The sequence below is a fragment of the Vulpes lagopus genome, chromosome 15 (assembly GCF_018345385.1).
Source record: "Vulpes lagopus strain Blue_001 chromosome 15, ASM1834538v1, whole genome shotgun sequence".
NCBI lineage: Eukaryota > Metazoa > Chordata > Mammalia > Carnivora > Canidae > Vulpes > Vulpes lagopus.
In genome coordinates, this window is record NC_054838.1 from 6,398,396 (window position 1) to 6,422,857 (window position 24,462).

General features: G+C 38.7%; 1 protein-coding gene across 2 annotated transcripts in view; it reads right to left on the reverse strand.

Moving 5' to 3' along the window:
- Nucleotides 1–16,673: 16,673 nt before the first annotated feature.
- The window catches only part of NELL1 (neural EGFL like 1), an 812,163-nt gene continuing 804,374 nt past the window's right edge, over nucleotides 16,674–24,462 (reverse strand). For both annotated transcript variants that reach the window (XM_041729681.1, XM_041729680.1), the window contains 3 exons: nucleotides 21,570–21,746; nucleotides 18,897–19,121; nucleotides 16,674–17,162 (listed from right to left, as the gene is read on the reverse strand). In XM_041729681.1, coding sequence (XP_041585615.1) covers nucleotides 17,112–17,162; nucleotides 18,897–19,121; nucleotides 21,570–21,746 — 453 coding nt within the window. In that variant the 3' untranslated portion in view covers nucleotides 16,674–17,111. The remainder of the gene's footprint in view (nucleotides 17,163–18,896; nucleotides 19,122–21,569; nucleotides 21,747–24,462) is intronic.

Here is a 24,462-nt window from a genome sequence, read left to right on the forward strand (position 1 = left end):
TTCTTATTATCAATCTCCCTAACTGTAATATAAACACCTTGAGGCACGGACTTCTCCCCTCTTATTTACTGTGATGTCTCCAACGCTTGCAAAGTATCACACACCAAATGCTCAGTAAGTATGTTTTGAATGATTAAGCAAATGAATTAAAGATAATGCCCACAAAAGAACTCAGTATGTGTATCTTTCTCTGTGTGTCTCTGTCTACATATCTATATATCTATATATCTATATATGCTTTACCTCACTGTTTTCCTTCAATATATTTGGCAGTTCCCACATCGGCAACAGGTAGGTTTAAAGCACAGGTAAGTATGGGGCAGGAAATAGAGAATAAGATCTCTGTCATAGAACATATCTAAAGCATGTACTCAATAAATATTTGCTGTATGAATGAAATAAAATTTATAATAAAGAAGAATGAAATAAGAGAGGAAAAGAAAGGAAGAGAGAGTAAGTTGTAAATTAAAGGAACACACTGACAGACAATACATTACTCTTGATGTTCTTTTGTTTTGATTTTTGTTTTGGTGGAAGCACCTGGCTTCTTTTGCCCTTTTACCTGCTACCTCTCAAGAGAAAAGGAATTATTAATATGATTAGTCATTTAAGGAAAAAAAACCTGAATGCTGCAAAGCTCAGTCCTTTCCTTCCTTCTTGCATTTTGGCATTGGTGTCCTTGCAGACAGTGTACATCCTACCCTGCTTCTCCATGAATTAAATTTCACAAGGGAAGCTCTACATGTGTAGGAGATTTGCTGTTGTCCAATGCCACATGGGCAAGTCTATTTAATTCTGGGAATTAATTTTATGAAGCCACTACTACTATACACCCAGGTTAGATTCTCCAAACAATTCTATCTGAAATGATCTAACATTTTACAATCTTTTGTCTATTTTCTATTGCTCATTTGCCTCTAAACTCAGGCAGAAAATAGTTTTTTAGTAAGTATTTGGACTGTCTATTGTGTATTTTTGCTGTTATGTATTATCACTAGTAAGGTATAGTTTTCAAGCAAGACTTTCACAATGACTGAAACTATGGATTTCTATAAAAACAAAGCCAGCCAATTTTGGGGACCTAGGTGGCTCAGTAGGTTAAGCATCTGACTCTTGATTTTGGCTCAGGTCATGATCTCAGGGTCCTAAGATCAAACCCCACATTAGGCTCTGATGCTCAGTGTGGAATCTGCTTGAGACTCTCTCCCTCCCCTTCCCTCTTCTCCTTCTGCTTGCTTGCTCTCTCTCTCTCTCTCAAATAAATAAATCTTAAAAAATATGCAGCCAATTTGCTATGTAAGCTTTTCCCCATTCCATTATTCAACTATGTCAAACATCCTCAAGCTGTCTATGCAGGCAAAATGAAATGTAGAGATGTAGCAATTACTCATCTAGCAAGTTTAGACATAAAGGGAAAAAGACAACACACTAAGATTGTAACAGGGATTTATTGGAGCAAATTATTCTTTGAGTTCTAAGTTATCCTTAGAAATAGTCTCTAAGTATTTTATCCTTTTTTTTTTTCTTTCCTACATGATGTATCCTTCATAGAGACTTCTGACCATGGATTGGAAAAGACTCTAGTGAACTCAGAGCCATTCAAGACATGCTCGTCTATGGTAGTTTGGATGAACACAACTAGAAATGAAAGGCCTTGAAGATAAAATGAGGAAGGATAGCATCAAGTGGTGGTCCAGGGCAATGCCACACTAATAAGGAAGTTTGGTAGGAGGGCTATTCAGCTTTGGGCTTTTTTTTTTTTTTTTTTTTTTTTTTTTTTTTAACACACTTCGGGCTTTTTGAATCAGTAATTTTAGCAAGAACACCAGAGACAATCAAAAGTGTAAAGGTAGCTAAATAACAAATTTGGGGGAGAAAGAGAGAGAGAATCTAAGTCGTAGACACCCTGCAGTCTCTTAAGTACTGTAGAGAATGTTCAAGAAGGTAGCTAGCTCCATGCCCAATGTGTCAACATACTGTCAATCCTGCAATAGCAGGTGCCTGCTCTCACTCAGGCACCATATTTTTCTTTTCACATATATGCACATATGAAATGTTGCATGAGTTGCCCTTTTGTGCAATATAGCAAAATATAAATCAGGTCTGGCATGAATAGTGATGCGTTTTGGGATCCTGCTTTGGACATTGTGGGGGAAGAAGTTAATGATACAAGATATCAAACTGTGGCATTGAAAGTAAGACCTAACTTCCTTAGGTCATAAATTGCAATAAACATACCATTTTCTTATCTCTTTCTAACTTAGAGCCAGAGATTACAGGCTGTAGTCCAAGGGAAAGACGACCCTGTTTCTTTCCAGAGCATATGTATCCGTATTGTGTGTCACCAACCCCATCTTTGATGAATAAATGCTAGATTTTTACTATTTGTGGGCAGGCAATATCCATGGTTCCTAGAGAAAATTGATTGGGAAGATAGGCACCTGGAGCAAACTGGCCCATTGGCTCTTTGGGAAACCAAACATTTGCTGATTTGTTCTCACATTCCTCTGCAGTCCTTCCCCTGTTGCATTACACTTCCCAAACCTCCTTCATCGGTAGGCTGGATGAAAGGGAGGCATCGGAAGACTACAAGGTAGGAGGAGGTGAGAAGCCTGATTTCTCTCTTGTCTCCGCCTTGAGCAACGTCCTCTGTAACTCTAACTCTTTGTAGTTCCTGTTCCAACACGGCAGTCCCCATCTGTGCCAGTTGGCTCTGGTTCTGTTTCCTACACTCTACTAACATTACGTCCTCTTGTTATCCTTCCAAAAGCTTCCAGATGCTGCTCATCTCCGACTTGCCTTCCTCTGTTTAGCCTCAGAGCTCTTCCAACACATGTGTAATGAATCCCCTGTATTAAATTCCCTCTGCTTGAGATATCTAAAGTGGTTCCTGTTTTGTTTTGCTTTGTTTTTCTGTCTCTGGACCCTGACTGAAACATTCAGCCATCAGAGAAAGAAAGGACAAAGTGAGGTGGGGTAACATGGTGGAAAAATAGGTGAACAAAAGAAACAAAATTTAAAGTTTACTTTCTAGTGTAGGAGGAGGAAAAGCATGACAAGCCCAGTTGGTCAGTTAAAATTTAACTCCTCTAATGGATTTATCCTAAATCTACCCCTTAGGAACTCTGCAACCTTAAAGGCAAATTATTTAATCCCACTCTGCTTCAGTTTCCTCCTTAGAAAAATGGTGTTAAAGATAGTAGTGCTGCCATAGGTTTATTGTGAAAATTAAGGAAATTACCAGGAATGCAAGTTCATAGCAAGGTATTCATAAATGCTAGTTAGAATAAGCCCTTTTACCTTTTTAGTGTCTTGGTGACACTTAGAAGTTCCTTGGTTATTTTTGGTTTATTTAAACTACAAATATATGTTAAAATTATCTCAAGTAAAAATAGTATCTTCTTAAGTATCTATTAGTATCTTCTTAATACATGAATAGAAAATTAAAGAATAAATAAACAAATGTATGCCTGAAAGTGACACATTAAAGAGAGAATAAGTACAGACATTCCCTGTCTTCAGAGAGAATCTTAGGAGTGCAATTGATTTTTTTTTTTTTTTTTTTTTGGAGTGCAATTGATTCTTGAAGTTCACATTCTTTTCCTCAGAATGAAGACGGGAGAGGAGATGATCTGCACCCTGGTTACTCACACTTTCCTTGATTATTTAACTTTTCACTCCACTTTTCTCTTGCTCTTTCATTTAGTCAAAAACACACTTCTTTTTTTTTTTCTTTTTTCTTTTTTTAAGAGGGACAGTCGGGGAGAGGGGCAGAGGGAGTAAGAGAATCTTAAGCAGGCTCTGTGCTCAGTGCAGAGCCTGACGTGGGGCTCTGTCTCACAACCTTGAGATCGTGACCTGAGCCAAAACTGAGAGTCTGATGCTCAGCCAATTTTGCCCCTGGGGCAGCCCCCCTCCACTTTTTTTTTTTTAATAGGAGGGAAGGGTGAGGTGAAAACACACTTGCTAACCTCACAGACAATACTCCACTAGAGCTTTTACAGCCTCAGAATCTCAAAGTAGCAAGGACATAAGGACAGAAGCCAAGGTAAGAACAATGTGTTGTAGAGGACTATAACCAGAAAGGTTCTCGGTCCGTCTATTTTTCCTGGGATCACCTGTTTTCTGCTTCCATAATGTTGCTTTTTCTCCACGTGTGCTTGACTTATTCTTTATTTTTCTTGGCTCCTTTATTTCAAAAAACCAGAAACAAAATTCTAGAGTACTTAACACTTCCATGCCAGGTGCTAATGGTCCAGGAAGTTGTCAAGGACAACTTAAGACAACACCAGGACCTTACCTGAGAAGTGAACACTGAAGTATTTTCCCCACTTTTAACTTTAAATTGGATTATCAAATCATTTTCCTTGCTCGTTGTCTGTTTCATATGTTCACTTACAAACCCTCCAAAACTTGGCTCCGATACTCTCTTCAAATGTCCTTCTTAGCATTTTCCCCTATATTCCATTTCATGATTATGTCCCAGCAGAATGGAACCACATATGGATGCCACCAAATCACTCTCCCATGTATTGTCTTATGTTTTTCTCATTTTCTGGAACATTTTTGTATTACAGTATTCCTTTGGATATTTTCATCTCAACTCAGTCCTTTTGAAGACTTCTCTGACAATGTTTTACCCCAAAAGGATGAGTCAGGTGTTCCTCCTTTCGACACCCTCAGCATCTTACGGTGACCTCAATCACAGCCCTCAGCACATTGTTTTTAAAGTCATAGTCTGTAACCCCTTACAAATTTTAAGCTTCTTCAGAAATAAGGGCCAGTATTCTTTCATTCTCTTCCTTCTCTGATGGACACACAGTTGGCACATAACAAATACTTTTGGCTAAAAAGTAGGTGAAGATATTCATTAGAAAAAATGTTTGGGGATCCCTGGGTGGCTCAGCAGTTTGGCACCTGTCTTTGGCCCAGGGCATGATCCTGGAGTCCTGGGATCGAGTCCCACGTTGGGCTCCCGGCATGGAGCCTGCTTCTCCCTCTGCCTGTGTCTCTGCCTCTGTGTGTGTGTGTGTGTGTGTGTGTGTGTTTCTTTCATGAATAAACAAATAAAATCTTAAAAAAATGTTAGCTCTAGAGTTTCAATCTATAATTTTTCCCCTGTAATGAAAATAATTTAAGTACTTTTGTTGTCTTTTCCTTAAATTATCTAAATAATTGTATCAGGAGACAACAATTGCAGCATCTCATGCCTGCTTTTTTAATAATACTTGAGTTACTTACTTCCCCTAAAGATAGTATGACACCTACACCTTATCTGATTCTATCCCTGGGAAGGAGTAGTCATTTGCTGACTCTGCCTTATGACAATAAGTTTTAAAATCTGGGAAAGGAAATGACTTGCCTCTTTCAGCAGGTGGGGCTCATTGGCACCTTTTAGCAAGGCTTCATTCAGAACTCCTGGGTTTTTTTTCTTTTGTTTTAGTGAAAGAGTGTACACAAACAAGCAGGGAGAGGGGCAGAGGAATAGAGAAAGAGGAGAAAGAGGAAGAGGAAGAAGAAGAGGAAGAAAGAGAAAGAGAGAGAGAAAGAGAAAGAGAGAAAGAGAAAGAGAGAGAAAGAAAGAAAGAGAAAGAGAAAGAGAAAGAGAAAGAGAGAGAGAGAGAAAGAGAGAGAAAGAGAAAGAGAAAGAGAAAGAGAAAGAGAAAGAGAAAGAGAAAGAGAAAGAGAAAGAGAAAGAGAAGAAAGAGAAAGAGAAAGAGAGAATCTTAAGCATGCTCCAGCTCAGCAGGGCTCAATCTCATGACCCTGAGGTCATGACCTGAGAGGAAATCAAGAGCCAGAGGCTAACCTACTGAGCCACCCAGGCACCCCCTGGGTTTGGTTTTGAACGATCTCCATGGAATATAGTCAAGTCGTGAGCACTCCGTGAACACTGATCCGGCTTGCCTGGACAAATGCTGTAGAGACCACCCGACAGCCCTCATGAACATGAACATATATGTGGCAGAAACCGGGAGATTGGTTGAAGCTACCCAAACAGGGAAAATTTGAATCAACTCCAAGTTTTTGTCCTCTGTTATTTGAAAAGTGCCACCAGGCATGTTATTTCTTCAGAAATTCCTTCCATTGCTTAACCGTGCAGAGGCATAGGGTACTGCGCACGTACTTTTAAAGTAAAATGTTTCTCTCCTTGTGGATTTTCCTGGGGAAACAATGCCCAGCCTTTCCAGCTGCATGTTTATCAGATCAAATGACTTCACATTACCTGAATGCTCTTCACCATTAGCTTTTGGTCCTTCGGCCAGTAGGTAATCATTTCCAATCATTACCTACTTGCTTGTAATCGCCTATCTACAACACACCCCTTTATCATCCTTCCCCTTCTCCATTCAGCCTGACAGCAGACTTCAAGTGCGGAGCAGCTGTAAGATTTACCTCGGCTTGTTAGCAGTTTGTCATCCTTTTAGGATTTTTTTTCTCCCTCAAAGCACCTTCAGATGTTTAAGTTACTCATTCGTATCCATGGAAGGGGAAAAAAAGCAAACTGGATCAGTGGTGTATTTTCTCAATGTCTCATCAATATGGCTAAGATGTTTTCAACTCTCAAGCATCTCAATTACTGGCCAGCAATTTATGCAGTTGCCTAAGACAATGACGTAAGGGAGGGCAGGGCCTCAGAGGGCATCAATAGGAGAAAAAGGATCCAAGGAGAGTCTCCAAATAGTATATATTGTGCACTGAACTACTTGAAAGTTGATGGACTTCATAAAACCCCTCAAGATATGTGGTATTAATCTCCTTTTTTGATAAACAGGGATGCTGTTTTTGAGACCCGTGAGTAACTTGTTCACACTTGACGGGACCAAGGAGTGGAAAAACTGGGATTCAAATCCAGGTCTCTCTGGCTCTAGGACATGTGCTTTCTCACCTTATCTTGTGTCTTCCATGGACAGTTCGTTTTCATTCTTCTGTTTGCCATGTTGTTCCCCACTCTCTGTTGCACAGGTGGCTTCATTCAAATGACTCACTACGGCATCAAAATCATGTGACCTCATCCCCATGCTCCAAACCAGGCAACAACCTGGTCAAGTGTCAGCAAACAGTCAAGGCTCGACTGGTCTTTCTTTCTGCATTTTCTGTTGTTGATTCCCCACCCTCCTGCACACCTACTGACTCCTGCTTCCCTCCCCCCGATTATACCACCAGATCTTCAGGAATGCTGTATTTGTCTAGTTGCAACTGTGCTGTGACACTATCCAGCTTCTTAGAGCTCCTTGAAGAATAACTTGGCTACTCTTCGTGTTAAACATTAGCAAAATGAATTCCCAGCTTTAGGAACTATTTTATCCAGCAATGCTTCTTTCAACAGTGTAATGCTATGTATCATACCCTTTTGTCTGAAAGCGACCTCTTTTTTTCCTCTGAATGCCTGTATGTTGCTGTTTTCATTCCTGTTTTCCCAAATAACACTGTGCAAGATAGGAGTTAAAAAAAATAACATTCGATACCTAGCGTAAGTTTAAGTTCATAAATGATTGAAGGGAAAAGTGAAAAACAGAGGTAGTTGTTTTTTGTTTGTTTTAACAATGAAGAGGGTTCTTTGAATCAAAACATATGCATGTGCTCAGGGGGACATTCTCAAGACACCGGAATTTCCATTGTTTTTAGATTTGGGGCTCTGAAGCTTGGTCCAAATACCCTGATTTATTAGCATTTAAGCCGCTTCATGCTGTTTCCTACTTATGCTATTGTGCATTGCATGGGCAGTTCTTAAAGGCCAGTTGAGCCTTTCTCTTGGTCTGAGTTCCTCAGTTTTACTCTTCAATTTTGAATTTTCACAATATATCATTTTTTTCACACTCCAACAGTGGGCAATTTTACTAGTTTTGCCCGTTGTAGAGTGAGAGTGATTTCTCATCTTTTTTTTCTTAGATTGCTATGTAAAGTGACTAGAAAGATAAATCTCCCCACTGAAAGGCAGTGTGATTGAACCATCTAGATCCAGACTAGAAGGGCAGATGATGAACAGGCGTCTGCCACGGACTGGACAGCTGGATGCATTTCACAGCTCACAATGCAACCCTACTCATGAGAACAAATGAAGAGTCACGGGTCTGCAGGAAAGCAGCAGCAGGATGGTTGCAGACAGCTGAATGTAATTACCCACCTCACTCAGAAAGTGGAAGTGAAAATTAACAGCTGATGAATCATGGAGCTGGGGGGGCTCTTCCAGAATATACTATTTCACTCAATGCAGCATAACAAGGGCCTGCTGAGATTTACAGTCAAACGGCCAATTAGAACCAGAGTGGATCTCAGGTCCTGTGCAACGCAGTCCAGATCACTCGGCCTGACATGAAAGACCCTTCTAATACCCTCAATGCCCACTCTCTTCCAGCCTACTTCATTTTCTTGTCCCTGTTCTGGGAAAAAGCCTTCCTGTTCCTAACCCTTCAAGACAATTTCAAGTCTTCCTCTCTAAGTATTTCCCAGCTACTCCATATAGCGTTAGCTTCAGAAGCCCAGAACCTCCACTCACAGCTGTGTGTTATAAGACATGTTCATGTAAAACGTGGATCACTATCCCCAGCTTTTGGGAGTAGTTTAAGTATGAGATAAGACAACGTTGTTTAACGCTTAGTATCATCCTTGTCAGATTGTAAATTAATCCATTAATTGCACATTAATTCTGTATTACTCTTCTCTCAGCTCCAAAAATAGAGCCTGATAGGTTGTCCATTAAACATTTGATGAGTAATTAAAATGGATTTGTTAGTGTACTTCCTGAGCACAAAATGTCCACATTTTTTTTTTCAAAATGCCCAGACTGGATTCGTTCAAACGACCTCTGAATGAAATGGAGGGAAGAATGTGTGATACACTGTAGTAGGTTAACAAACACCACTGCACAATCAAGAGCTGTTATCTTGCTGGGCAAAGGGAGATATCTGTAACAAATCCTCAGGCTTAAAGACCATTACTCTACAGCTTTATCTGGAACACTGTCAAGTGAGAGAGAGAGACCTGAAATTGACTTTCACAGAATTCATGAAGCTTTTATGGTCTGCTTGAAATTCCAGATAAATATCTGATGGACTATTTTTTGTTGTATGGTTCAAAGACTCTCCACCTCCAACCAAAGTCCTTTTTAAAAAGAGAAATGAGCATGCAGCTGAACTTTGTATTTCTGAATTTTTGCAATGTTGGTTATGGGACTGTGAATGGACACCATATGCTATCCAAGCACTGTTGACCAGAGTCAAGTATCAATGAAGTCATTCCCTTCATTTTTATAATTGTGTCCTTAATTCTATCATTTTTTTTTTGCCCTGAAACCTCAATTTTCTCTAGAAAATAATTTCTGGAATGTGTAAGTTCCAGCCTATTGGTCTTTTGTACACTGTAGATGAAAGGGTATCTTGTGTAAATAGGAGTGAGACTTAGACAGACATGGATTTACTCTATTGCATAAGAAAGGGGAAAACACACTCTTCAATAAATATAAGGGCTAACTCAAGATTTTTTTTTTTTTTGGATTTTTTGAACAAAGTGGAATAACTGAATGGTGGCTCCCAAAAAGTTATGTCTATACCCTAAGCCCCAGAACATGTGAATGTTATCTTCTTTGGGAAAAGGGTTTTGCAAATGCAATTAAGGGTCTTTTAAAAAATTTTCATTTATTTATTTATTCATGACAGACACAGGGAGAGAGGCAGAGACACAGGCAGAGGGAAAAGCAGGCTCCCTGCAGAGAGCCCAATGTGGGACTCGATCCCCGTACCCCAGGATCCCTCCCCTAGCCAAAGGCAGACATGCTTAACCACTGAGCCACCCAGGTGTCTCTAATTAAGGGTCTTGAGCTAAGATCTCCTGTCTTATTGTAAATTGGATCCTAAATCCATTGAAAAAAAAATCTCTATTAGAGATACATGGAATAGAGATAGAGAAGAGGAGGCAGCAATGTGACCATGGTAGCAGAGGATGGAGCATTGCAGCCACTTGTGGTCTTTTCCGAAAGACTAAATGGAAAAGACAGAGAAGGAGTCTCCTCTAGAGTCTCTGCTGCCACTTTCAGACTTTTGGCCTTCAAAACTGTGAGAAAATAAATTCTCATTTCTTTAAGATACTAGGTTTGTGATAATTTGTTACAGCAGCCACAGGAGACTAATACCCAAGGCTAGTTTTAACTCTGATACTCTCGCAATATGCGGTCCCTTTTCACTCACTTCAGTTACAAAGACTTTTAAGTCTGCTTTATTTATATTTACTGTGTGCATATTTCTGATCTGCTGAATATCAGAGAGAAATGACAAACATTTCTTTCTCAGATACACTGTCCAAATGCCCTGCCATTGCTAATGAGAAGGCATTCTGGGTTTCCCTTTATCTCTGCAGATGACACTCCAAGATGCTGCCAGCAGTTCATATGCTCTCTGTTGTCTCTGCCTACCTGGGCTTCTCTGCTCTGCTCTGTTTTGTCTGGTTGTGAATCAGTGAAGTTGGAACAGAAAGAATAGGGTCCAGGTGTCTTGTTCTTCCACCAAGCTTCCACAACACTTAATCATCATCAGTACACTTGTGTGAATGAATCCATATTTGTTGCCTGGGAAATGAACAGTTTTGATAAAAAAAATAATACATTTTTATTTTAAACCTTTCAAATGAGTACTCTATACAAACACATCATTTGTTTCAGAAATGGAAATATTGAAGATTACTGATGATGCCTTCTGAAAGGTAGGATGCTCAAGTTCCACCGATTTAGAAAGTGTTCTAGTTCCGGTAGAATTGAACTAATGAATAGAAATGTCAATACACGTACTTTGCAGAAGCAGCTACAGAACATACTGAGGAATTCCAGGGTTTAGATACCAGTAGATGCCACATGATTTAAGTGAATGATAAATGGGAGGTTGAGGTGAGGGTAAAGAGAAAAGCAACTGTTTCACTGGCCTATAAATTTTCAAGCAGTAGTTAACTCAAGGGTTTCCTGTGGCTCTAAACCAGAGGTCTGTGACAAATTGATTCCATGAGCCACATCAACCCCCTACACGTTTTGCATGGCCTGAATTCATGCTTTTAAACTTGGATTCGGAGTTTAAGATTCAGGGCACCTGGGTGGCTCAGTCGGTTGGGCATCTGCCTTCGGCTCAGGGGCATGATCCCAGGGTCCTGGGATTGAGTCCCGAGTCAGGCTCCCCACTGAGCTCTCCCTCTCCCTCTGCCCTTCCCCTCCTATTTGTGCTTGCTCTCTCTTTTGCATGCTCTCTCAAAAAATAAAATCTTTAAAAAAAGAATTCAAGACTCATAACATCACATATTAAAATCCAAATTTATGGCTTCTCTTGAAAAATTGAAAAGCTTGGAAATACTGAGTCCATATCATCAACTGGCAACAATTGGCTCACAATCTACTGAGACCTATGAGATGCACAATTTATGTTACTGCAGTTTTTGTGACTCCCTCCAACTGACCCTGGGTACTTTACATTGTACCTAGTAATAGTTGGTGTTTAAAAATCTGTTTAAAATCTGTCACTCTAATTTCTAGTTTAGTGATTCATTCCTTTAATGTCATTTTCAAACTTTACATGTGAAATTATCTAAAAAAAAAAAAATTCTTTTCTGGTCTACAATAGAAGTGTGAAAGCTCTGTTCACAAACATGATCGAAGGCAATCCTTCACCATTCATAAACATCCCAGAATGTAGTACCCCAGATTTTTGTTCTATTTTCTTTAAAATGTCACTTCTCAAGTTGTGTAGTGTTTGATGCTTTTGATCAAAAGAATAGATTTTTATTTTGCATTTAAAACACGCATTCCCATTTCCCACCCTTAAATTCATTTGGTTCTTTATTAATTAAAACAGTAGCACTAGAATACTACAGAAGTGTGTAAATCTTATGAGACTGGCATAGCAACACCAATAACCAGATAAATTTGTATTTCTATATGTTTATATCTATTTGGGTTCTCAGTTCCTAAGATATTGATTTGCCTTTTCAATATTTTTAAAAAATTTTAATAACTTAATGTTGAAAAATTGTTGCAAATTACAGACACATTATTTTTCTGGTAACTTAAATCATTTCTTCCCCAAAGCTTGGCATTACATGGTGGAGGCCATCTTGGAGAGTTGACTACTACATTCTAGTGTTGTGGTTATAGTGGTAGTGTTGGTTGTTATGTTCTCAGATTATCAGAGTCTCTTCTTCCTCAGTGTTCCATTACCCCTGTTTGAAGCTACAACACAATGACATTACAGTTCTGAACCACAGAACTGATTTTGATTCCAATATGCAAGAACCAAGAAATCAAGAGAATAGAGCAGAAGCATCAAACTGGCTTAAAGATCTATTTATTTATAAGTGTTCCTTGAATTTATTTCTGAACACGTCATGCATGCCCTTTTTATTGCTTTGTGATAATGCAATCTAGATCGTAAACTTATAAGGGAAAAGATAATGTTGTCATGTCTTTAGGTATAAAACAGGAGTTTCATGTTTCTTGAATGGTAATTAAATATAGGTGGATAGCTGAAAAAAAACTTACTGTATAAATATGTGAGTGGATAAAAAGGTGAATAAACAAATAATTCTTTGATAATTTCCCAAGGATCTCTAAATGAAAATGTGACTCTAGCCTTCCTGTGAATGTGGCCTGTAACATCCGACTACAGCCTTCCTGCCCAACGTCGTATCATTTTCTTCTTCACTTCCTGGCCTCTGGTTCTACTTACAACCTTCAACACACCAAGCCTCTTTCCACCTTGCAGTCCTTTGCATTTATTTCTGGAATTATTCCCCCAACACTTTGCATGTATGGCTCCTTCTTATTCTCCAGATCTCAGCTGGCCTATCACTCCCTTAGAAAGTTCTTCCTAGATCACCTCACTAAAGTGGGCTTCTACAGTTCCTCTCCTTTCTTCTTCCTGGTTCTGATGTAGTCTGTGGTCACGTTGCTCACTTATAGATTTTCTGGTTTACTGTCAGTCTTTTCTACATGAGTCCACAAATACTATGAAGATAGAGACCAATTTTATCTATTAACTTCTGTATTTGCAGACTGCCACAGTCACTGAATTAATGAAAAAATAAATGCGTGAATAATGATATCAGAAACCAGACTACATGCAAGATTGACTTTCAGTGCCAGATTTCATTATATTCTGAGGGGTGCATGTATGTGTTCTTAACCTCAAGAATATGAATCACTGTATTTTTAAATTTTGCTATAGAGCATGAGATTGGGTGATTGGGTATATGGTTTGTTGCTATTGTGGATTTAGATATGCTGAAGCTTTTAATCTGAGTATTTCTCAGTTCCTAGTATCAGAATTTCATAAAGCACTATCATAATCAGGAGGGAAATGGAACACAGAGACAATGACAGATACTGAAGCTCATCCAGGATTGTGTCTCAATGTCATCCATTTAGAAAGAGTAAGAAAAGCTCACTTGAAATTGATGTATGGGAAAACATTTGGAATCATTAGCTGGATGATGGGAAATGTGGGAAAACCAGTCTGTACTGGGTGTTTGTTCTAGGTCTGTGACTAATTATGAACTCTAGGCAAGTCACTGCTTCCTCTCTGAGTGTTGGTTTCATTTGTGGAAGTAAATATGAGGGGTTAGGTCAATGACTTTCAAGCTGTGTTCTGTTGAAGTTGTGAGCTATGGTGTAGCACATGTGAAGGAGTTCTCAATGTCTGCTCCAATCAGAGAAACTGCTTTTACAAAATTGTTATATTGGAGCACTGAATATATTTTGATTTTTCCTAAAAGTCTTACTGCTTAAGAACATTTGGATGCCATTAGGGTGGACTGTTTCCACTATCCAGTGATAACTCTTTGATATCTAAAAGATTATTAATTCAATTTTTAAAATTGAAGACACACTCTAGGCAATACACTCTTTTGTGTGCTAGAAGATGAAGATTGTGCATAGCCTCATCTATAATCTATTGTAACCGCATACAATGTCTACTAAAAGTCCACGACAGTGACATAAGCACAGAACTAAAGAGCTCAGAAGAGGGGAAGTTCTGGGGATATGTATGTATGTATATGTATAGATGTGTATGTATATACAAATATATATATACACATACAACATATGAATATATATTAACATATATGCATTATAGGTTACACATGATAATTATATATTGATCTTCTACTTACACATAAAACATTACATATAATACATATGCACATATATATTTCATATGCAACCTAGAAGGAAAGAATGAGGTAAAGTTTGTGTTTAACAGATGTGTCTAGTTCATACATAGAACTTTCATCTCCACTCATATTCTACTTTTCTGAATCACAATGTTCTTATACTACAGGTAGTTGGAAGGTAACTACATAATTGCTTATGAATTCCTCATTGTTTCCTAGCAGACTGTGTGTTAGCTTCCTTACACCTGTGATGGTACAGGCAATGGTTATGGTCTTTAAGGACTGCTTTGTTTCATTCAATGGACATCCATTTTACACTGCAAATCATGGCATGAGACTTAAGTAAATTCCATCAAAAGATTAGCACATTTAAAAAAAAGTATAACAAGTGTTTCAATTTCTAGATCAGGAAGTTATTTCTGACCGTTATTTCAGTTGAATCTCCTAATGGATTTGAAGATTCTCAACACCTCCTAAAGGCTCACATAATGGTGATCTTTAAAGACAACGTTGTTCATCTTTATTTCCCCAGTAGAGCTTAGCAGAGTATCTTATGTATAAAGCACTCCATTTTTAAATAAGAAAATGTTATCAATTACCATATAAAATAGAAGAAAATGCCTTATCTATCGGAGCTGGCAGTAGTGTAAATAGTGCTGCTAAATATCAATAACATTTTATCGTCAAGTTAGCACAGATTATATTTACCTATCAGATCTAAAATGAAAAGAAGAAGATACTGATTTTTATGATTGTAGTTGTAAAAAACCAGGATTTCAGGATGAGCCATCACTGCTAATGGCCTTGCAATAAAGAATGAACATATACAAATTCAAAGAAAATGATTAAAGTTTGAAAATCCAGTTGGAAAAAATGGAAACATTCTAAAATACACACCAGTGTTCAGTTGTCTTCTATATAAGAAATTGGTGAACTTTTTCTGTAGAGGGCAAGATGGTGATATTTTTGGTTTTGTGAGCCACATGGTTTCTGCTGGAACTATTCAGTTCTACCACTTTGTCTCTTTGGTATTAGAGGACATATTAATGAATGGACACCACTGTGTTCCAGTAAAATAGACAATGGGCCAGATTTGGCCCAGGGATCAGAGTTTGCCAACACTGACCAACATGGCTACGAATGATTCTTGTAAATGTCTCTTTCTTTCCAATGAAAATTTAAAGATATTTTTAATGCTGGGTCATAAAGATTTTTTTTTTCAAAAGAATAATTTTCAAATTCTCCATCCCAAGATCACATTTAAGGAGTTGAATAAAGTAGAGATATATTCTAATTTACCACACTTAGCAGTAGCCATCAAATCTAGTATTTAAACTACTAATGACATAATTCAGCACATGAAGTTAATTTCATGTGGTAAAGTTTGTCTTCACAACAATATCTGATAATATTGAATATAATCTCTGGCAAATACCAATGAGTAACGGCAATCTGAGCTTATAATTTTTAATTAATTTGGGGGATTTAAAATATTATTTTTAGCACAACTGACTTAACATCTTTTTCAGTGCTGGGAAAGTGAACAGAATTTCATGAACCAACTCAATTCAGAATAATAAATTCAAGAGCCTTAGGTAGGGGATCCCTGGGTGGCACAGCGGTTTGGTGCCTGCCTTTGGCCCAGGGCCCGATCCTGAGGGCCTGGGATCGGGTCCTGCATCGGGCTCCCGGTGCATGGAGCCTGCTTCTCCCTCTGCCTGTGTCTCTGCCTCTCTCTCTGTGACTATCATAAATAAATAAAAAAAAAAATTAAAAAAAGAGCCTTAGGTATTACAAACTACTAAGATGTGACTTACCTGAAACTACAACCTAAGTTTGAATTCTCAGCTCAGATAAAATGTCATTTACACATTTTGTTTTGTATCACTCAATAACTGCTAACTTTTGAAAATATGGTAGTGTCTCAAATGAAAACTTTCGCTATTCTAAAGTCATTAATGAGCATAGAAATAACTTTTCCTAGGAGGGCATCCTTTAACCATCTGAGCGGTTGTGTGGTCTAGAGGAAAACGCACTGGGGAGGCATCAGGAGACCTGGTTACCAGTCCCAGCACTCCATAAAATCAACTAGATCTGAACAAATCGGTTGCCTAGAACACATTAATTTACTCTTCTGTGATGTAGGAAGACTACCATTCACCTGTGCTAGGAGGTTAACTTGTGTTAGTCGGTATGCAAGTCCCTTGGAAGTTATCAATTACCATATAAAACAAATGCAAAGATTCTTTCTCTTTCAATGCCTGGAAAGGTGGTAAGCATTGCTGCTTCTAAATTGTGACTTAAGCTTTTGTGTGCAAGAGGGAGGAGAAAGCTATTCTAAAAATAATTATATAGTAATCTTTGTGGTCTTTCCTCTCTTCAATATATCATAATTTCTTTTACCTTAAGCTGAATGAGTGAGGTTCTAAGTGTGCTCAACAGTTTGAAATGCAAGTATGATGCAGCGAGACTCAACATACATATATTCATCAAAACATTTCACAAGGATCTGAATACTAAGTATACAGTGGATGGGACAAAATCACAACAGGCAACTTTATTTGTAGAATTTGATCCAAAACTCAAGAAAAAGAATAAATTAAAAGAGCGGATTCGCTATCATGTTAGTACACAAAATAAAACAAAAAATACATCAACGTTTACCATGAGATCATTTAGATGTATTCGCAAATGATTTGATAAGGGAAACGTGATTTACAACACGGGAAACTTCTTTTAACAACCATAGACTTAAATGCAGTGCACTGTAGGTCACCTAGACTAGGTTAGCAAGAATGAACAAAGTGATAGGTCCAAGAGGTAACCCCCAAACGCCTTCCTCAGACGGGACTTTGGTAATTGTGGTAAAAACAAAAACAAAAGAAACACCAACTCCTGTTCTTCACCATGCTGGATAGTCATTTCGTCCATTTTTCTCCCGCCACGATGAGTCTCTTTCAAGTACTTCAGTTATTATGAAGACACTCCAAATCCACAGAACAGCAGATACTTCCATTCTGTGCATCAAGACAGAAGTGTTAGCCAAATGAGACAGAGGATATAAATCAATCAGCAGTGTGCATCTTCATATTCAATATGACCATACCTATGTTTTGACTCCACGAATGTTACTGAAAAATGAAGAAAAATGCTAGAGGAGGAGTGGAAAGGAAGGGAGGACATATGAAATCCTTTTGAGTCCCTCCTGCTAGCTCCTGCTGGCAGCGCAATTTTATATATCTGAGCTCAAGCCAGGTTTGGGACTCCTCTATAGTTCCAGGTTGTTTATACAACTTATTCACTGGGATTATTCTAAATAAAATTGTTTCCAAAAATAAGTCCCTCAAATATAATTTGCCATTAACAAAGCTAATCAGAAGTACCACAAGGACCTGAAGGCAATTCCGAAATGGGTTTCAGAAAGGTTTGCATATTAGGAATCCAGTCTGTCATGGGAACTATGAAAGGAACAGTGCATATTTAGATATATAAATGGTTGGAAATTCATTAAAAATCAAGGAATGCATTAATGTAAATATACCTTTGTAATCCCCCTAAACGAATCTCAGACCTGACCTCAAAGAAATACTACTAAATAACACAGTCTCCACATCCCCCAGTCATTTAGTTTGCTGGGGCTGAAGGTATGCACAGGACCATGGCTCTTTTGCTATGTAAAGTTTGATATTAGCCTTTTTCTATTGGAGCTGAATCTTAAGATGGTACTTTCCAGAAAACAGAAAAGAATCCACCTTTATAACAGCCATAAAAACAGCCATTGGTAACCTTCCCCTGATGTCTGAAACTGAACCAGGATTTGATAGGACCAAATAGACTAATATTTTAAATGTGCTTAATCATGGGCATCTCGCACAGGTGTTTTGGCAGAGATTGGACACTGCCTACCCCCTGCTTCAAGCCGGCTGCAGTCACAGCTCTTCGCAAGCGTTGCAGGCAGGAAGGGGTCAGTTTTTAATTTCAAAGACATGTGAGGATCCCTCATGGGAACTCCTCCAAAAAGACAGAAAAATAATCACAATTAATTAAATCCTGCAGCAAGAACTTCAGGTTTCCGCATTAGGCACTGTGATAATTAAACAAACCAAACAACGTCATGGAACACTTTTTTTTCTAACACTGACAGTTTCATGAAAGAGCTTATAAAATTTTCCAGGATGAAAAGAGATCCCTTTTCTTTCTTTCTTTCTTTCTTTCTTTCTTTCTTTCTTTCTTTCTTTCTTTCTTTCTTTCTTCTTTCTTTCTTTTTTTCTCTCTCTCTCTTTCCTTCCTTCCTTCCTTCCTTCCTTCCTTCCTTCCTTCCTTCCTTCCTTCCTTCCTTCCTTCCTCCCTCCCTCCCTCCTTCTTTCTTTCTTTCTTTCTTTCTTTCTTTCTTTCTTTCTTTCTTTCTTTCTTTCTTTCTTTTTTTCTTTCCTTCTTTCTTTCTTTCTTTTTACTATGCAGGACAAAATAGCTTAAATTGGCCATAATTGGTCCTGGTGTCAATTGTTAAAATTCTGTAGTTCAAAGGCAAGAGAAGGGACGATTTTGTTCCATGTTCATTTGGAATTTGCCTCTAAACCCGGAGCAGCTATGATCCATTCAGACATATTAACCTCCTGCGAGAAGTAAAAGGCCTGCCTGTGTTTTCACCCTGCCCCTCAGAACCTGTGCATGCGGAAACATCAGGAATGGGCCTCCTGCAGGTACTGACAACTGTTCAAGGCCTGCTTGTTCTCAGGACATCCAATTACCTTGCATTTGCAGGTTGTGCAGGGAGATCCAGCCATTGTCCACACTGAGCCGCTAAGCCTTGAAATGCCATAGCTGTCCAGGCAGGTTTTTCTGATGTCGTAGGCGATGTTATCAGCTAGGCAGGGGTCACTCACGCAGCGGGGACAACACTCCCCTTCCAAGATGGCTGTGTACTCACAGCTCAAATTGGGGCAAGTGAGGGGCCAGCAGTCTACCTCTCCTTCCTGTAGAGAGAAAGCCAAAAATGGCTCATCCTTGTTCTTATGCACAATTTTGTTCCCAAAGTCCCGAGGGGGACACGGTAATTCTCATCACTGTCCTTACTGAACGTTTTTACTTCCACCTTTATGGGGAGAATATGCTTCCTCCTTGGAGAGCTACTGCAGCTATCACCTCCTCCAGGGTGCTTTTGCTGACTGTCTACTGCAGCCCAAAAAAGGGGCAAGTCTTGTCTCTACGTGCCAATGGCAGCCCATAATTATTTTTATCTTCATACTTATGATCCGTATCATCATTATCAGTACAATTCCAGATTAAGTTTTGAGGCTTTAGGCTTTGGGCTTGTTTCTTTATCTCCCTGGTGCTTAGCATGGTTTGGGTCAAAAAATGCTAATAGAATGAGCAAATAAGTGAAGAGGTGATAAGGTGCCGGTTAGTGTTTAAAGAGGGATTAATTTCTCTTAAGACCAAAGGGGAACGTGAGGCACTGTAATATTTCAACCACATCATAAACTGAGCTCCTAGGATCAGACTTAAAATTGAGATTGGGCGATATCAAGAGAACTATTTTAGAATGATTTTGAGTACGACATGTAGCTAGTGACATCACTAACATGTAGCAAGGTGTCACAGTTCAGATGGAGCCTCTGTGGGTTTCAGAATCTGGCAATTGTGGCACCACTGAGCTGCCTATAACTATTTCTCTATGCAGCCTCTTTTGTTATCGTAACAATTCTTTATAATTTATGCAAACTCACGTCTAATTACTTGGTCAGCTTCACAAAACAATGGCCTTTGGTGACAGACTATGTCTGTCATGCTCACTACTTCATCATCCAGAGTCTAGCGCATGCAAACCCTTGATAAATAGTTGCTAAATATGACCCACATTATACTCAAGTAATGATTAAGCTTTGTGTTCACCATCTTCAGTTTCCTCAGGAAATATTAATCTTAGGGGTTGGGGATGGAAGTGGAAACACTTATTCTATGAAAATTTCATGTCTGAAATTAATCCCGATTCTTCTAGGTGCTAATGACTGGCTTCTTGAAAAAGAAATGCAATTTTCCAGACTTATGTGGAAACAAATTTTATAGTTGTATTGGCTTTATTTGCCCTTGGATGGAGCTTGAAATAAAATGGCTTTGATTTGAATATATCTGGGTTATACTCTTAAGTATCAGGAATGATTCAAAAGAATGTATTCTATTAAGATGATCTGCACATTCACCGGGAGACTTTAGAAAATCCGATAGAAATTTACAGTTCAATTTTTCTAAAGGCTTGTCTTCATACAGTATCCATAGACTAAATTAGTAATTTCAGCAAATGTTAAACTATCAAAAGCAGCTAACTGGTTCTATTACAAGTTGACTTGGCTGTGACTTGATTCCAATAGTTACAACTTCCTCACAGATGAACCATCGTATTCACTATGATTATGTTTCCCAACAGTCTTTGCATCCTTTGTTTGTGGTCTAATCTGAAACAAAAAGAACCAGGTCCAGAAATTAAGTTTTTTCCTCTGGACATTCTCAAATCTGATTATACCATTAGATTAGTATTTCTATATTAAGATCCAGAGTTACCTTCCATTTTTTTCAATATGAAGGTTTGGCATTCAAAACAGATTTTTCAATCTCGGAGATGTTACCAATAGTGACTATTGTGCCCTAAGTACCTCCTATGCACTAAATAGTATATTTGTGCTTCATATATATTGTCTCATCTTCACAGCAGAACTACAAAATAGGTATTCCACTGTGTGCAATGAAGGAAAGAATGATCGGTGCAATTTGAGGACCTGCTCAAATGAATAACACGGAGCTAAGACTGAATAACACAGAAGTAAGACTGAGTTCTTGGTGTCTCTCATTCAATCCCTGATATTTCTGTCATGTTCTGTTATTTTTCATATTGAAGCTTTCAATAGGTTCCAAGAGATCAAAGATTTGGCTCTAATAGAACTACAAGTCTCAGTCAAGGCCTTGAAGGCTATCGTGCAGGGATTTTTCTTGATCTGGATTTGCCAACAAGGAGCAGTTGTAAACTAACCTAAGGTGGGCCAGATCTGACCCATAAACATTCTTTTTGTCTTGTAAATTGCTTTTTGCTTCATGTTTAAAAAAATTTTAATTCCAGTAGAGTTAACATACACTACTATATTAGATTCAGGTGTACAATATTCAACTATTCCCTACATCACCTAGAGCTCATCACAAGTGCACTCCTGAATCCCCACTGTCTACATCACCCCTCCCGTCCCCTCTTTGTATACTGTTTAAAATAGTAGAATCTGAAGGTCTTTAAGCAGAGCATTTGCCCCTTAGTAGCCACAGGACTCAAGCTCCCCGAATAGGATTGCAAATAGCAGGAAACTAAACCCCATAGGCAACAGTTTGCAACCCTTCCAGAGAAAAGGGACAACATCCCATCAGGGAAGCTGACATACCAGACACCGGCACTGCTGGCAGCTATGAGTCCAATTGTCTCCGCTTCGATAGAGCTTGTGTCCATTTTGATCTAAACATTGACTTGTGACCCTGGTGTCACACTCTGGGCAACAGAAAAGGTCAACGCTTGGGTTCTGGCAATCACAAGCTGTCCGTCGGCAGAGTATCTTTCCATCCTGTTTGGAAATGAGGTTAAGGAGGTTACATCATTAGGGAAATGAGGCAGCGGCACTACGAAAAGCAAACCTTATAAACACTTTACAGAGCACATAGGAAAGATTTCTTAGGTCAAAGTACTCCCCTGGCCACCTTTCATTTTGTTCAAAACAGATGCACCTGCGTGCACGCACACACACCCCCTGTCTTTCCCTGACCTTGCCTGCAGAGCAGCCCAAGTGAAAATGGAGAAAGAAATATCTCCAAGTTTAAAAATGTCAGCATGTTCTTTGAAATTCTTCCTAAATGTTTCCAAGAAATCACATTTCTAAGCAAAAATGACAATTCAACTAAGCAGTTAAAAATGCATACACACTCAAGAACCTGTTTGAGGGGAAAAACATGCTACTTGTATTTTTATTTTTCCCAGTTCACAATGATATGATGAGATGCATTCAGATGCATTCATTGAATTTTACCTCTGTCTCAACTCTGGGAGAAAGTCTGACTATACCCTTTTTACAGAAGAATGAACTGAGGCCCAGAGATGCTCACTGATTTACCCAGCATGGATCAGCGATCTCTAAGGAGCACGTCGGGACTTCTGGTTTCAAAGCAATTCTTTTTCTGCAAGACAGGCTCTAAGGTGCTTATTACAAGGGGCTCTGATCACGTGCCACTTTCCACCTTGAGGCAGTTGCCCAAATAATAGGCACCGAACAATTTCTGGAGTAATGGCCCTGAACACTCATACTCATAAAGACGTGAACTTCAACAGCTCTCAAACAGTAAGACTGCACATTTGCAGCACGTCCCCATTATACAGCTGTTGCTCACGGTAATTTATCACCTTAGACAATAAAGATGCTGAAAATGTAAGGTAAGACCTGGGGCCACCATCTACGGTAATAACTGCTGTGCTGAATACTTACAAAACCAAAGACTCTCGGAGCCAGTGGTACCTAAAGGGCACATGAGCAAGCCTTCAGGACCTACCCTTGAACCTTCTCTAGAGCGACCATATTCAAGTCTTCAAGCCCATGCTTGAAGCTGTTGAGTCTCAAGGAAACCACCATGATGGAAGGCATTCGAAGTATGTATCTCTGTTCACGTCTGAATGTTAAAAACTGGACTTCTTGTTGCCTCTACCCATTAGTCTTTGTTCACGCTCTTGCTAGTCGCACAACTCCCAATCCCTTGTGTCACAGTTTCAACTCTTCTTGTTCTTGGAAGACAGGATTTATGCCTCCACTGAATCATCTCATCTCTAGATCAAACATCTCTAGTTCTTTTTTTTTTAACCAGTCCCACCAGTTTTGAGTCCTTTCACTGTTATCGTTGCCTTATATTCGACAGTTTTAAGTATTTCCAATAGTACTAATTTAATAATAATAGTAATAATCTACCATCATTTAACACTTATTTGGGGCCATACTTTGTATTAAGCCTTTTATATGAATTAGCACATTTAATCTTGATAATTCTATGGAGTATGATTCATACTCCGTTCCTCAAATGAGGGATCTGAGTAAAAGAACTAAATATAATCCTTTAGTAAAAATCTGACCAACATAGTGAATTAGGACTCATGGTAAAAATCTGACCAACATAGTGAATCAGGACTCACAGTCATCTTGTTTTAAGCACTGTACTTTAATGCAGCCTGATTTCAATATTTACTTCCCCACTTACTATGGTTCTGTCATGGTGTTGATTTATATTGAGCTTAATGAAGACTAAAACCTCATTAAGCCCTAGCCCCATCCTCTGCACTTAGTTATTTGGGGCTGGCAACTGTAAAACCTGATGTTTATCCTTACTGTACTTCACCTTGTTAGATCCATTTCATCTCTCTTGCCTGTCACAATATTTTCTAAATGTTGTTTCTGTCACCCACCACAGTTTGTCCTCCCTCACAGCTTAGCGACATCTGCAAACTTGATGGACATGCCCGCAGGGTCTTCATCTACTTCATTGATTACAATGTTGAATAGGACAGGGCTTGCTGAGACAAGTTTACTGTCAGCTAAAGCGGAAATCTTTAAATGCTTTACATTTTTATAGAGAATGGAAAGGAGACATGCTGGCTACATACATAATAACATAACAGGTTGAAAAATGCTTTTCTCTATTGCTGTAAGAAATGACAATAAATCATAATTTTCCAAATATCAAGGGAGGAAAGACTATAAAACACATACACACTCAAGTTAAGTGAGCTGAGTCAGAGATTAGGCTGGACGAAGAACTCTCCAGATTCTAGGAATCTTCCAACAATAGGCCTTTATTTTAACTCGCTAACATATTTTGCTTGTGTAATCATTGCCCAGAATGACTCCTTAGTGATTTATTTTAGTCAAGAGGTTCAAGAAAGGTAATGGTAGCTATAACATAGAACTATTTGGTCAGCTCAACTACTAAGGTCACAATATCACTCCCCCAAAGTATAGAAGGACTGGGCCTCAGTAACCCACACAGCTATGTCCACAAACCATATCAAACAGAGACAGATTCTTTCAGCAGAGGCTACTGTACTGCAGGCAATGAGGCCCAAACAGAATGTCAGGTTTCTCTCCGCAAGTGGGGATTAAAAGAATGAATAAGAATAAGTGGATAGCCTCCAGGGTTAGTATAAAATAAAGCAATTTCATATCTCATCAATTATGTGAAAATGCCAAATAGGGCCTCTTAGTTTCTAACATATTTTAGAACAATGGCTATATTCATTTTGCCCTT